This window comes from Eutrigla gurnardus, assembly GCF_963514095.1.
Source record: "Eutrigla gurnardus genome assembly, chromosome: 8".
In the NCBI taxonomy this organism is placed as follows: Eukaryota; Metazoa; Chordata; class Actinopteri; order Perciformes; family Triglidae; genus Eutrigla; species Eutrigla gurnardus.
Window position 1 is genome coordinate 18,289,904 of NC_139922.1, and position 15,039 is coordinate 18,304,942.

A 15,039-nucleotide genomic window follows, 5' to 3' on the forward strand; every position below is an offset into this window, starting at 1 on the left:
TGAATGAGTCGTGGGTGGAGGCCAACAATCACAGCTCCTCCGCTTGGTGTTCACTAAACCACACCCACGTTGGAGCCACCCAATCACAATCTCCCTCATTGTTACATGTGACATTTCTGAAGGTAAATCTCACATTGACCCACTTTTCTCAATGCATATATTTGCATGTATATTTTATTATCAGTGTCACTGTTCATTTATTCATGTTTATTTATTTCTTTTTCATGGATCTTCACACTCACTTATTGCTCAGTGTTTACACTTGCACCTTTCTCTCTCTCTCTCTCTCTCTCTCTCTCTCTCTCTCTCTCTCTCTCTCTCTCTCTCTCTCTCTCCCTCTCTCTCTCTCTTTGGTTTTTGCTCTATTCTGTTGCATTTGTATGTATTCGCCTCACATCCTGAGGCGACACACCACTGATAGGAATTTCAATTAAAGTGCAGAGGAGATGGTTGAGGGGTGTTAAAAGTTCACTCAGCGGTGAGAGGGAAACTATTACGCTGCTGCTCTGGATTGTTCTAAATATGCAGCGCATTAGTGGTATTATCTCGGTTTGTCATGTGTTCTTCCATTTTCTATTTTCATCCATCTTCTACAATTCTGCAAAAAAAAAAAAACGTCCTTAGATTTTGATTTATGAGTTAACGTTTTCACATCTACTCTTTAATTTGATGTTCCTTGTGTTTATCTCCTCAGAACGAGAGGATTTATGAGCCGATTCAGCCGGTAAATTCTAGTAAACTCAAAGATTTTGGATTGGTAGATATTGATTCATGTGTCGTTGAGTCAGATTGAGCTCAGCGAGCAGGTACAGCAGGTGGGGAAACACCCTGAGAGAGTGTGTGTGTGTGTGTGTATGTGTGTGTGTGTGTGTGTGTGTGTGAGTGTGTGTGTGTGTGTGTGTGTGAGTGTGTGTGTGTGTGTGTGTGTGTGTGTGTGTGTGTGTGTGTGTGTGTGTGTGTGTGTGTGTGTGCAGGCATAAATATAAATGTGGTGATGAACGGAGTGAGAAAGAGAGGGTGAGAGACAGGTTTTTCCAAGTGTGGAGCAGCATGCTAAGCAAAGTGATTCTTCCCCTCTCCTTCATCACGCTGCTTTTCTTCTTCTTCTTTTTTTTTATCATTTTAACACCAGCCTCCATTCGTCAGAATTGGGCTACTTTCATTTCACCATCTGAGCAGCTGTAGTCAGTCAGCCAGTCAGGTAGCTATTCTCTCAAGTAATAATCCAGTCTGTGCTGTAATCATCAGTCGGTAACGGAAATGTAAGACGGAAATGTAATTGCTGCCTGCATTATTATGTTCTTTGGCAAGAATTTTCTAGAGTTGGAAGAGTTCATGTTCTGCTGACCCATAACCCATTAATTGCATATTAGTAATTTCTAGAGGACAGGGTTGCCCATTTCCCCCAAAACCATAACTACTAGTTTGTTGGATGCTACAGCAATCATGAGCTATTTGTTTTCTATTCAGTCGTTTAGCAAGGCAGACACAACCAACCACAGTGTAAGAAGGTCCCTTAGCTGGTCACCTTGTCATCTAGTCAGCTAGCAACTTAACTGCTGCTGGTTGCTAGGTGACAGGAGCGGCAACGGATGGGATGGGAACAACTTGTGCCCCAAACAGGAAATCCTCAGAGCGTCTCTGAAACTGCTCGGTTCGGCCCTCCCTGTCTTCAAACTACCCGACCGACTTTGTGGTCTACGGTCGAATTTGGACACAGCTAATGAGTCATGCAGGGAGGCATGGAGGCAGATACCATAAGCTAACAAATAATTCAGTCAGACAGGCAGTCAGACAAGCAGCCTGCAAATCAGCTAGACAGACATCATTTTCAAAATCCAATTTCTGTTCTAACATTTTCTTTCGTGGGGACTTGATTTGACTGGGAGGAGAGTTGATGAGGCATTATACATCTCAATCAGTGTCTGCTGCTGCTGCTGTGTGTGTGTGTGTGTGTGTGTGTGTGTGTGTGTGTGTGTGTGTGTGTGTGTGTGTGTGTGTGTGTGTGTGTGTGTGTGTGGGAGGTTGTTGTGTAAATTTGTATTTTGGCCTATTGTATGAGATTGTGTGTGTGCATGTGTGTGTGTATAGTTCATTATGAACAGTCTGTTAGGCATTGAGGTGTTGATGGCATCTCTAACTGCTGAACACATTGTGTGTGTGTGTGTGTGTGTGTGTGTGTGTGTGTGTGTGTGTGTGTGTGTCTTTATGTGGAATAGCACATCTGCTGGAGACACATTCAGCACAGAGAGGAACATACATGACATTAGCCAAGACGCACACAAACAAACAGTATGTGTCATGTATCAATGTAAGGCAAGGAATACTGTATATTGTATATAAAACACATAAATTCACATTTTTACACACACACACACACACACACACACACACACACACACACACACACACACACACACACACACACATGACTTTTAAATGACAGAACAGAGGTTGTCATTTATAGGAGCCATCTGCTGAAAACACATCAGAAGGTTACAAAGATATGGGCTAAAGACATAAATAGATGTAGAGGCACACTAAACAGACAGCAGACAGAGTATCAGTGCTGCAAAATACAGTGAACGCGTGTGTGTTCTTGTGTGTGTGCGTGCCCGTGAGTATCGTAGAATACAGTTACGTCTCCAGGCTCTCTGGCTGTAAATCAAACGGCAACCATCAAGCACCTGGTGTGATGGGCCTGCGCTGCTGCCTCCCACTGAAGGTGATTTAAACGAGACAGGATATTGTAGCTGTGGCGATGATAAAGACACTGTCCATTATCATTATTTGATCATTTTCTATTCAATTTGGAAAAAGCCCCGTTTGCAGACTTTTGTCCACTACTCGTCTTCAAAGATACAGTGTGTAGGATTTGGTGGCATCTAGTGGTGAGGTCGCAGATTGCAACAAACTGACACTCCTCCTGCATCTCTGTTTGGTTTGTCCGTTCTGGGCTACCGTAGCAACATGGCCATGCAACATGGCATGACATTGTGAAGCCTCTGCATGTAGGTAAATGGTCAATAGAGCCCCCTAAATGCTACAAACTGTTCATTTGTAATTGTGCTTAAAATAATTTAGGCCCCCGCGACCCTGAATACAGGATAAGCGGTAGAAAATGGATGGATGGATGGATGGATAATTTAGGCCAGTCATTCCCAACAACTGGGTCGGGACCAGATGGGTCCCATGAAATTGTATGAGGGTCGCCAAATAAGTTTTCGGAATTTCCACCATGGTGTTTTATTTGGCATATGTGTGCAGTTCACCTTGCAACCACATGGGGGAGCTGGAGTGTCCGTATTGTTCTGATAATTGTAGCCTACTTATCATGTTGACTTTAAAAAGGCCTACGTTTTCTGCCTAAATAATTGGTGTCATTTTGAAAGTGTTGAACATAAAATTAAGTTGTGATTCATCAAATGTTCATCTCTTTGAAATGGTTAACGTTGAAGGATCACAGGAAAACATAAGGGAATAAAATTAATTATTCAGCCATTTAGATGGGTCTCTATTTAAATCCAGGTCAATGTTTGTGACTTTTACTCCCCACCATGTGGTTTCGTTACAAAGCCTCTCACAAAGCCCCGCCTTACACTAACTGCCTTCAGTACACGTGGCCATAGTACAGTATGTGCGTGTAGATATATGTCATGTGCATAAATGTGTGTGCGATACAACGAGGCATGAAGACTCATCATGCCTCCAAGTCCGTGTGTGTGTGTGCGACTGTGTATATAGTTGTTACAGTGAATGACACAGCTGTGCTGATGTATCGCTACTCCTTGATTATATAACAACGCTTAATCTTTACCAAGTGCTTTTCATACTGTAATAATGTGTACTTTATTATTGCATCTCTAATGTTAAATTACTGCTAACATAAAGTTCATCTTCTGATGATAATTTAAAGCTTCACGATATGGCAAAAGTTTGAGATCATCAAACATTGTCAAGCTGTTCCAAATACCATAATTGGGAGTGTAACAGTTGCAAAAATCGAACGTACACATTGTGCTTTAACAGCATGTAAATCCGTAATGGTGGGTCAGTCTGAAAAGGATGGTATCAATATTCTCATCATGGATCTTTTATTATTTTGGTCTTATTCTTCATCTTTTCCTCTTTCTTATGTACTTTAGAGCTGGAACAGACACACCTGTTACATAATGCATAGGAAAACGCCAAGGTGACATGCTTGAGCCACAGTACCAAGAGTATTTATTTTTGTTGTATTGCAGAATTGGGCATTCATTGGTTTTGCTTTTCAATAAAGAGCAAGATATGTGATGTTACATTCCAGCTATTATTCAGCATCAGATTGAAACAAACATTTCTGCTAGAAGGGAGAATGTAGGAGGATATTAGCATCTCCTGTTTCAAATTGTGCCATAGAGAGCTAAGACAACACAGGTTTTCAGAGGCAAGGAGACCCTGATTTCATTGGTTATTTCCTCTTTGACAGCGTAAATCAGTGAAATCATCTAGTATAGTCTTTGGTTTGATTGAAAAAGTAATGAAAGCCCTGCATCTCCGCAGTAACTGCCTCTAAATGACAAGCGCTTGAATATTTTTCTTCTCTACCACCCTCTTACATATGGTAGACCACAAAATACAAGGTATGGCAATAGAGTAAACTTATCACACAGAACATAGCTTGCTGAGCTGCCCACTCACTCCTTAAAACAGTGACAAGCACTATTGAGAATATGTGTGCGTGGGCATGTGTGCATATTTCCTGTCAAGTTCTACTGCTCCTATTTCCCACTGCCATGAGTCTACTTTTCCTTTTAAAATGTGCTATAAAACTATATTTTTCATTCAAAATACATAAAAAAAGAGTGCTTCCATCCATCCACTTGTATTTAGCATATGTTTGGATGTACGCAATAGACCCAATCAACAAAAATGAAGTATTAAAATATATACAGCAGCCTGGAATAATCCTGTGTAAGAAAAGTCTGAGTGAGCAGAGATATGAGATATGAAAAGTGACCTCCTGATGTACTTGAAGATGAGTTGTCTGAGGACTGATTCTGCTGATCTGAGTCAAATGGGAAGGTCACTGAAGGTCAGCAGAGGTGAAAGAGACTTAGTCCTGCAACCAGTTTAAGATGGGACAGGAAGAGCATGAGGGGATTTTAGTTCTGCCATCATTTTTTAATGGGAATTGGGCAGAACTGATGTCATATGAGTGTGTTGGCCGCAGTTTCGTAAGTCTGATGCTCCTTAAAATAACTAATTTGCAACTTTTAGGACATAATGTTTTAAATGAGGAGGAAGTGATTGTAATTGGAAGTTGATTCACCTAAAATATCCTCACATTCACAGAGTCTCATTATACTGTACATTCATGGCCACAAATTCTTTGGCATTTTTAGTCAAAAATGGCAGCAATGCTAGCGCCGCGCCATCTAGTGGCGATTGTCAAAACAGCACCAGAGTTACATCCGCTTCTGTACTCTTTGCTGTGACTGTATCATTATAGAAATCCAAAAAGGCAACATTAGCTATGTTGGTAGGTAGCCCAGTAAGCTCGCCTGCTGACTCTCCAAAAACATGAAGAATGTCTGTATGCATATATATTTAACAGAATGCTGCAGGGATGACGTATTATTGTGGGTCAACCCTGGAGGTCAGCATTGCGCTGGTTCTCTTGAAAAAATGTCAGAGGGGTTTTTCCATAAAATGTTGGATTATTGCAGGAAACAAACTCTGTGGCTAGCGCAAGAAGTACGTCACTAAGGTTAGGGTATAAAAGAGAGAGTAGTTGTCATGATGACATTTTGTTGTCTCTTTTAGCCACTTGAAACCAAGTTCGCCTTTTTTAAGACACGTAAAAGCTTCAAAATTCACAAGAACGGTATTTACAAACGTATTTTATATTGTAGAAGAAGAATTCACTTTAAAATCAATTAAGCTTGCATTAACTAAAGACCTTATTTAAGACCAAAATTCCATTCAAACTACTTTGAGAATACATTTCTTGGTTTTAAGACAGTATTGCTGCACTCTTTTACCATTTTGCATGATATGAAAAAAGAGAATGAGGAAAATTAAGAAAGGAGACATGAGAAGACAGAAACTAGTGGGACTCCAGAGGGAGATGCCTCAACGCTGTCTCCTCGACGCTGTGTCGGTTTAACCAATCACAATCGTCTTGGGCGGGGCTAAGCAGACCACGCAGCGTGTCCTCGCAAAAAATATATACTGGATACCGGAGAGGGTGGAGAATGCGTGGCTAATGGCAGTTTACATCCGGTGAGTCAGACTAACAATCCTAATGGTGGAACCACCTTTTTTGCTGCGTTAAGAAAATATCAAAATACTTAAAAAAATATATTTATTACTGCTTGTCTCTGAGGGCTGATTTAGGACATTGTCTTAGCTTGTCTTTAGGAGCTAACAAATACCTAGCTTTCATGCTAACCAAACTGTCACAGTATCTATTCATTTGTCAATGCCAACCCTTGTTAGCTTGCTAACTTTAGTCCTTCCAAAATCACAAATGTCATTGGTGGGAATGCATGAAAAATTGGGGAAAATTGTAACTTTTTCTCAGGTTAGTTAGCTTATCTGCGCTACCAAAACGACATTTGCATAACTCTGAAGAACTGAGAGACAGGAAATGAAAAAACGAGAAAGAAAAAAAGAGGAAACAGAGAGAAAATAATGGGATGCAAGGTGGAGAGAAAGGAGGAAGGGAGAGGAGGCAGATGGAAATAAATGGGCCGTACAAAAGCAATTCTGTCAACAGCCCAGAGTGGGATGACATGGAGGCAGAGGAGGAATAGAGGAGGAGGAGGAAATATATGTTTAGTTTGGGTCCACCAATAACCTAAATAGACTTGTTTTACTGCATGACTAGAGGTGGGATACGGCATGTACCAGCTGGGGGAACAAGATCAGGTAAATCCTACCCAAACCTTAGTACGGCAAACATCGGCAAAAACTGAAATCACCACCTCTGGGGATTTTCTGGGTTTGCAAATGAAAATCTGTAGTCAGGCAGGAGACTGCAGTCCACCCCTTACTCCTTCTTTCTTAACACAAGAACTGAACTAATCATCTATAACTACAAAACTGGTTCGGTGGTCAACACATCAGCTACAGTATAGTGCTCCATCATATTCAATGTCGAATATCTCAAAACGTAGTCACGTAAATGCAAACTTGTTCTCCTAAAATGTCCGCCACAGTGAAGCCTCATCTCTTAGATGTTATTTAAAACTACAGCCTATGAAGAAATCCCACATGCTGTTAACACTGTCTTACTGTGACATTCTCACCATTGGCTTCCTTTCTATTACCTCCCCTCTCTATTCAACTGTGCTGCTCTTTGTGGCTTACATATGATTAGCATGCAAGTTTTTATCCCTTTCTTCTACAATCAGACATTAAATTGAGGGTTATAAAGGGGCTGGGTGAAATCATTTTGACCTAACAAGCATATGTACTGGGTCATTAATGGCTGGGTTGTGACAGTGATAAATGTCCCAGTGCATCGCAGAGGCGAAGTGTGTAAACACATGGACAGGACTGTTCCTATTATTTGGCTTGTCAGCCTCAGTTTCTCACAACAATTAGTGATGGCGCCTTTGTAAAATGAAAACGAATTACTATCCCATTGCTATGTGCTTCTCTTGGATCTGGAAATCGGTAGTCCTACCACACAAAGGTACACTATGTTGCAAGCTAAACACACATACTCAAATCTAAACATTTGTTGAAAAGATCATAAGCAAGAGTTAGCCCAAAGGTATTGTACAAATTATTAGTACAAAAGAGTTTTTGTCAAACAACTTACACACTACCCCTCATGTCAAGAAAAAAAAAAAAACAGTGCCCAACAGTAAATTGGCAGTTACATAAAATGGTGTACATATTACCCACAAACAATTATAATGGCCAGACTAAACAGCTACAAAAGAACATTGACAATGTTTCAAAAAGGACATTTAGTGAGATGAAAGCTGTATTCAGTAGTTCACAGTTCTCACAAAACGCTTGATGTAACAATAGTAGTTATCAGTCATGCTGGGTTCACACTCCGAGTGACATTCTCGTCATTTCCACTGGGAGACAGTGACACTAAGCTGTAACAACGTAGCTGGTCACAGTGGCCGTTTTGTTGTTTTGTCGCTTAGGGAAAGTGTAAACATGGCTTAACTGCTATGGAACTGTGCCAGTGTGGGTTGCCATAGCAACAGAACAACCGCTGACCTCAGGTGTGGAAGAATACGCTTTGCGTCGGGATCCTGCTCACACTGTTCATTTAGCATTATCCTGCTCTCCACTGAAGAAGTCAATAATTTGATGTAATATGTTGATAGAAAAATAATGTCTGCAATTATGTTATTGCTTCAGCTAAAAACAATTTAATCATGCTGTGTATGGAGATCAGAACTGCGTCCATAGCAACCGCCTGTTATTTATAGCAGCAGCCTGCTATACAGAAATAACAGACTTATTCAGCATTTTATGGAATGAATTTGTTTCTACAAAATCTTTTTTTCTGTGAGTGCCTCTCTTTTTCTCTTTCAACCTCTTTTCCCATAATCAGTTTCCCTGTCAGATTTATGTCAGTTTTCCCATCTTCTTCAATGTTTCCGCTGGGTGAATCAGTAAAGCCTGGAGGTTTTTGTTGAGTCACCCCTCTTCCCTTAAACACACATGCACCACACAGCAACTCACACATTGCAAACGGCTCCTGTGCAGCTGTGTGTGTGTGTGTGTGTGTGTGTGTGTGTGTGTGTGTGTGTGTATGTGTGTCATAGTGTTTTTGATTCGTTTGCTCCTCTGTGTTGATCTGTCAATGTGTACTGTAGCCTACGTTTGCGAGACAGTAAAGACAAACCTTTTCAAGAGAAACACTGTATTTGTATTTATAAGATTTAGACATATTTTGAAATATCTATCAATGAGTCAATACAGAATTGGGCCATATTCAGTTTCTGATTTTGACCTACAAAAGCGTTTACTGTGGCCGGTAGACAAAATCTACTTCACCTTTGAGGGCAGGAATAAAAATGTGGAAAAAGGTGAGATTGAAGAAAGTACTTAGGAGAACATTGGGGGAGCGAGGCCATCGTCAGTGCTGACTGACGGAGGAGATAATAGAGAGTCAGAGACAGAGGCAATGAAGAGAGGAGTGATTGAGCCAAGAGGGGGGGCTGTGATGGCGAGAAAGAAAGGTTTTAATAGAGTGAAAGATTACAAAGGAGACGGCTAAATAGAATAGAAAAAGTAGAGACATATAGAGAGGTATTGAGTCACCAGACAGGTAGTCTGGAACATTTTCACAATGGACTTTAGTAAATCAACATTTCCACTTTCTGCCTCCACTAACCATTTGAAGTCGGTAATACCCCGAGCCCAGACTCATCCAATCAATTACAGCAATAGAATAAAATAGAATAGAATAAAATAGTGACTATCATCCCTGTGGCCTATGTGTGACTTAAACATTGTAGACCACAGTTTGCGTTCTGTCTCCTAAAACATTCAACAATGGTGTCTTTCTCCAGCCTGAACCAGGTAGTTTTGGTTAGACACGACACTTCAAATGTCATTACAGTCATCAAGTGTTACTTTACAGGTTGTTTTAGATTTAAAGTTTTCATACAGAAATAAAAAATAACAAGATGATGTGAATTAACAGGTTTTCTGATATTCATTCTAATGTGTGTGTGTTTATGTTTATGTTTGTGTGTGTGCGCGTGGTTTTGCTCTCGCCTGTTATTTTCCAATTTAATTTGTTGATGCCTGCGAAGATCGGAGGTGCTTCCACGGCTTTCAGCAGCTACCAGTGAATTAATCAGTAATTATTTTGCTGGTATTTAATGTTGTTTCTGCTGCTGGTTCTCTGGCAATGAGAAGATAATTAAATGTATTAGAATACAGTGACAGTTACCAGACTGAATTATCTATAGTGCTCATTCATTAACAATAATGCATTCAATGAAATTAGATATGTATTTCATTTAGATCTACTCTGCTTGAGCAGCAGAAAGAAACATCAATACTATCATTTTTTTCAACAATGACTTGTTTTTTGAATTTGTTCACTGATACAAATAGTTTTAAATAATAGGAGATCAGAGAGGATTCATTACAGAGTGTTGATATGTCAAAATACTGAGTAAATCTGTCTTAGCTGTAAAACAATTTGGTTTAATAGCATGATTGTCCTAAAGAGATATAAACTGTTTCAGTTGTCCACCTATGCCATTCAAGCTTCATTGTATTTTTTATTGTAAACGTTAATTTTTTGGAATTTCCCAGCAACTAGAATGTTGTAATTTGATTTTATATGAATCTTTTTTCTTTTGTTTTGTCCCTTTCTTCCAGGGGTCCGATAGGTCCGATGGGTAGCCCTAAGACTGGCATGCAACAAGGAGGACATGGAGGGGGAATGGGAGGAATAGGTGGAGGTGGAATGGGAGGAGGAGGAATGGGAGGAATAGGCGGAGGAGGGATGGGAGTAGGGATGGGTGGAGGTGGAGGACTAGGCTCCAGAGCTGGCGAGCCCTACCGTCTGGCCACTCATGAGACTCCAACTTCCCCCCGACACATGCAGTCAAGCCAGGGGCCCGGCGTGGGGCATGGCCCAGGGTCTGGCCACGCGATGGGTCACTCTCCAGCTGCGTCCAGCATGGGAGGTCACGTAGGTCAGGCAAGTCCTGGTCAGCACGCCTCCCGTCGGAACCTCCAAGTCGACTTCAGCAGCTCCAGGACAGGCCGGTCTCCCTCCGCGTCTCCTGATCGCGGCGTGACCCCCACCTCGCCATACTCTGTGCCGCAGATTGCACCGATGCCGAGCAGCAAACTGTGCCCAGTGTGCACCACCACAGAGCTGTCCAATCCACCGGCTGTACCCAACTACAACACCTGCACCCAGTGTAAGGCCACCGTCTGTAACCAGTGTGGATTCAACCCCAACCCGCACCTCACTGAGGTATGTTTGACAAAGATGAGTGTTTATCTATGCGTGTGCAGAATGGCCATCATATTCTGGTGGCATTAATACAATCAATAATCATATAATGTTGATTTATAGTGAGTGTGACTAAGTATTTGAGTAGGAATGTCATTTATTCCTGTTGGCAGAAAGGCGTCACAGTTGATACATGTTTTTGGTTAAGATGATAAACCGGAGAGAGAGAGGGGTAAAATGTTGAGTTTAGTCCAACGCACACAACTAAAGTTTGAGTCTGGAAACAGGTCCAGCAGAGGTAGACAGGATTATGATTTTGTCTGGCCTGTTGCTTGATGCATCTGACTTGAATGAGAGCAAGCTAAAGTGATGGAATGAAGTGACCCAGTCAGTGCAGAGACGTTGGTGGAAGAAGTGAGAGGGATGGTTTGAGGCGAGGGAGATTAATTATTTGAGAAAGAGAGGGAGAGAGACAGACAGCATAAAAGCCTGCTGGAAATCAGTTTGAAAAAATGGGTTTTCATCTCCAAAATCTTCCTTTACCTTTAATAAAATCAGGTTTAACCATTGGTACATTTATGTAATTTAAAGAGTAAATATTTGAAAATGCACGGAATGAGGATGAGGGAAGTATAGAGGCCGTGTGTAGTGTGTGTATGACTTTGTACTGCAGGTCTTTGTGTGTATTTGTGATCGACAGTGAGTGTAAGGGCTCAGCAAGTGGCAGTAATTCCTTCCCGAGGCGCTGACAGAATCTCCATTAGTGTGCCGAGGCAAGACACACAGGTCGGGCAATGTGTGTGTGTTTGAGTTTATTGTACTCCTCATGGGTGTGATGTAAAGACAGGAAGCCACAGTATTTGACAATAAAGACTAAAGTTATTCAGAGATGGTTCAAGAGATGAGGAGCGAGGAGGTTAAGAGGCTCTCTTTGATTGAGAGGAGGTTGACGCTTGCCTTTGGTGACAGGTTAAAACTATCAGCTCCAGTGTCAGCGACTAGTGACAAATATCAAATCTCGGCCTCCCAGGGCAGACAGGAAAGACTTCAGACGGACAAACACAACCAGAAGCATGAGGCCGCGTCTGATATATTAGCCATGCTGGCATCCATTGATTCCCACTGATGTCACGGCCAGGGTTATATCATTGGCAGACAGCAGGATAAACACTCTGCGGCATTATATGAACAACTGATGTCGTGTTGTTGTGTCTCAGTTTGTATTTGCTTTTGCGAGGGACAACATTGGCACCACAATCATCCATGTGTACCTGATATATCGTTCACCCTGATGCCCAACAAATTAACATCCAGTGGCAAGTAATAGTAAATATAATATGTAATAATATTATTACAGGTAACAACACTGATGTACTAGAAGTGATTTTTTTATATTTTCTTTTAAAATTTTCTTTCTTTCTCTCCTCTTTGTCTTTAAGATTGATTTAAACTTTTTAATTTCATAAACAAAAGGGGAAAAAATCATCCCTTTAAAGAAAATGCGGTGAAAATGTTTGTTTATGATACTTGATTACCTGTGTGGCAAAAATGTTTTCACCTTTAGTGCAGATATGCACGAGTCAAGTGATTAATGTGTGATTGTTCAGACAGTCAACCTTTCCAGCATGAACGAGAAAGTGAAGCGTCTGTATTTATGACGGTACTGAGAAGCAGCGTCCTGGCGTTCAGAGTGAGACCAGGCTGACCTGTTGGGATTGCTTGATGGCTTGATCCACAGCAGTGCAATCTAAACACAGTGCCAATATTTTATCTGAGCAAGTTTGCTCATGAAACCAGGATTTCAGTTTCCAGACAACATTAAGTCTTAAGCTGTGTCACAATTCAGGGGCAGCATCCTTCAGAGGATGCAGTCTTTGTGGTCTATGTGGGCCGGGTCCTTTGAGGCTGGGATGGCCGAACGGAGCGGTCTCCGAAATGAGACGATCTGGTCTACAGAGAATGTCCTTTTTGCGTCACCTTTGCCTCTCCCTCTTTTATTCTGTTTACTTAATATAATTATGCTGGAGGATTCACTGCCAGCGCTATTGGCGCATTATATATTTCAAGCAATAGTGTTTTTTCCACATCTCCCACTAATCCGCTCATAGACGCCATGTTGATTAAAATCCAATCATCAACGGTGCGCAATGAATCTTGGGATAAGTTTGGCCATGAAAGATCCATCAGTTGGATCCTTTGAATCCGGGAAAAGAAGGCCGGATATTTCGGCTGCATTTGAAGTAGTCTTTGAAATGGGACAGCCTTGTTGCAGCATTCGGTCTTCAAATGCAGCCTCTGAAGGATGCAGCTGCTGAATTGGGACACAGCTTGGAGTCATTCTTAGCAAAGCATGTCACAACGGTTTTACTGGTTGTGAGTTTAAATACGCCCGCTGTATGTACAGTACGGCAGCTTTTGTCTGGCTCATGTGGGATCATCTTTAAGACCAAACTTTGATCTCTGCTCAGGTGCTCATGCTTGTGCACAAGATAATAATGGTGGTTAATGCTAATGAAGTGGAAGGCAGGGGGCGTTGATAAGCCTCTGACTTAGGGATTTGACTGCACTTGTGATAGATTAACACACACATATAGTCACCCCCATTTGGCTCAACATAATTCATGCAAGAAGCCTGTGCAATAAATTGTGATGTTTATTAAGTGAAGGAACCCACATGGATTTCCTGTAGGGGCAAAATGGAAAACACAACAGCATAAAATCCAACAACTACCTGGGTAAAAAGAAAGAAAACATTCTCTTTTTGAGTTCTCTGTGCTTACATAATTAAATATTGTCCCAAAACAAAACATAAATGAATATTATATATATAATATAATAATTATATAATATAATATATGCATTGCATTTGACTCCTACATCTGGTAAAGATTAATACGCTTGTCCTGCATTGTTTGTGTTCCCATGAATTATGGATTAGCTCCCCATTCCTATTAACATTAACTGTCTTCTCCATTATTGTCCTTGCTAATCAATGTTCCCTCAATCCTCATAATCTAATAAACAGCACCACCCTGCAAACTTCGTTACTCTCTGGTGCAGTTAGCATTAACGTGACGTAGCCCCATGGCTATATGAGATAAAAACACATCAGCATGCAACAAATGTTTATAATCATTTGAAAAGACATTTGAACTTTTAAACTTGTTTTTAGGATTTTCTTTTTTCCAGAGGATATCTAACCAGACAATTTGACAATTCATGTACACTGGTGGCTTTTGAGTTGAATGGAAATGTGCATATAAGATCTCTTGTCCTGAGATTTGAAAAAAGCCTATTTATTCATTCATAAATATTCAAAAGTGTCTAAACATTTTATTTGAAACTATCGCATCTGCTTCCCTCTGCTCAATGTGACAGTGCTCTGGCCATGTTGTGTCTGCAGCCATGGATTAATACTTAAACTGAACATTATCCATTATTATCACAGCTAATCAATGTCCTGGTAATCTAATAAGCAGTGGCTCCATATCCACTGTATTACACTCTGATTCCATTTGCATCAGATAACATTCAGCAGACTCAGAGATTATTGAGCACAATATAAATTGCTCAGGTATGTTTCATTATGACTATTTATTGTAATAAGCACAAAGCCACACATACAGGCCCCTCATGCCATCAAGATAAAATGTCCTGTTCATGTTTAAATGAAACTTGATTGAAGGAAAAATACCTCTTGAGAGGAAGAGAAAAATAAGATAAATAAAAAAGGAACATGAGCATAATCACCCGCTTCTTTAGAACTGTGCTTTGAGGGTCGACCACCCTGTTCTGGCTAGAATCACAGATTTTCATTGTATTTAATCAATGCCACCGTCTGTCCTGGTAATATAATAAGGACTGCCAGCTCCATATCTCGTTACGTTTTGACGCCTTTTACATCAGATAACATTTAAACGACTAAACCTGGAAAGTGACACCAATTAACAGGCCAAAGAGGAGGATCAGAGAGATTACAGTTCCAGACGTATGTGATTCAGGAAGGGTGGCATTTAGGAAATGTGTCTCTCAAGGTAATCATTGACCTTTATGACATAATGACAAGGGATTTGATTTGATTTGTGCAATATATCTTACAT

General features: G+C 40.8%; 1 protein-coding gene across 1 annotated transcript in view; it reads left to right on the forward strand.

The window, feature by feature from the left end:
* Positions 1–15,039, forward strand: part of bsna (bassoon presynaptic cytomatrix protein a) — a gene marked incomplete at its 5' end in the record, with an annotated part of 128,509 nt that overhangs the window by 14,076 nt on the left and 99,394 nt on the right. Inside the window, one exon of the mRNA XM_084014642.1 lies at positions 10,354–10,960. Within this exon, the coding sequence (XP_083870768.1) occupies positions 10,354–10,960 (607 nt within the window). The remainder of the gene's footprint in view (positions 1–10,353; positions 10,961–15,039) is intronic.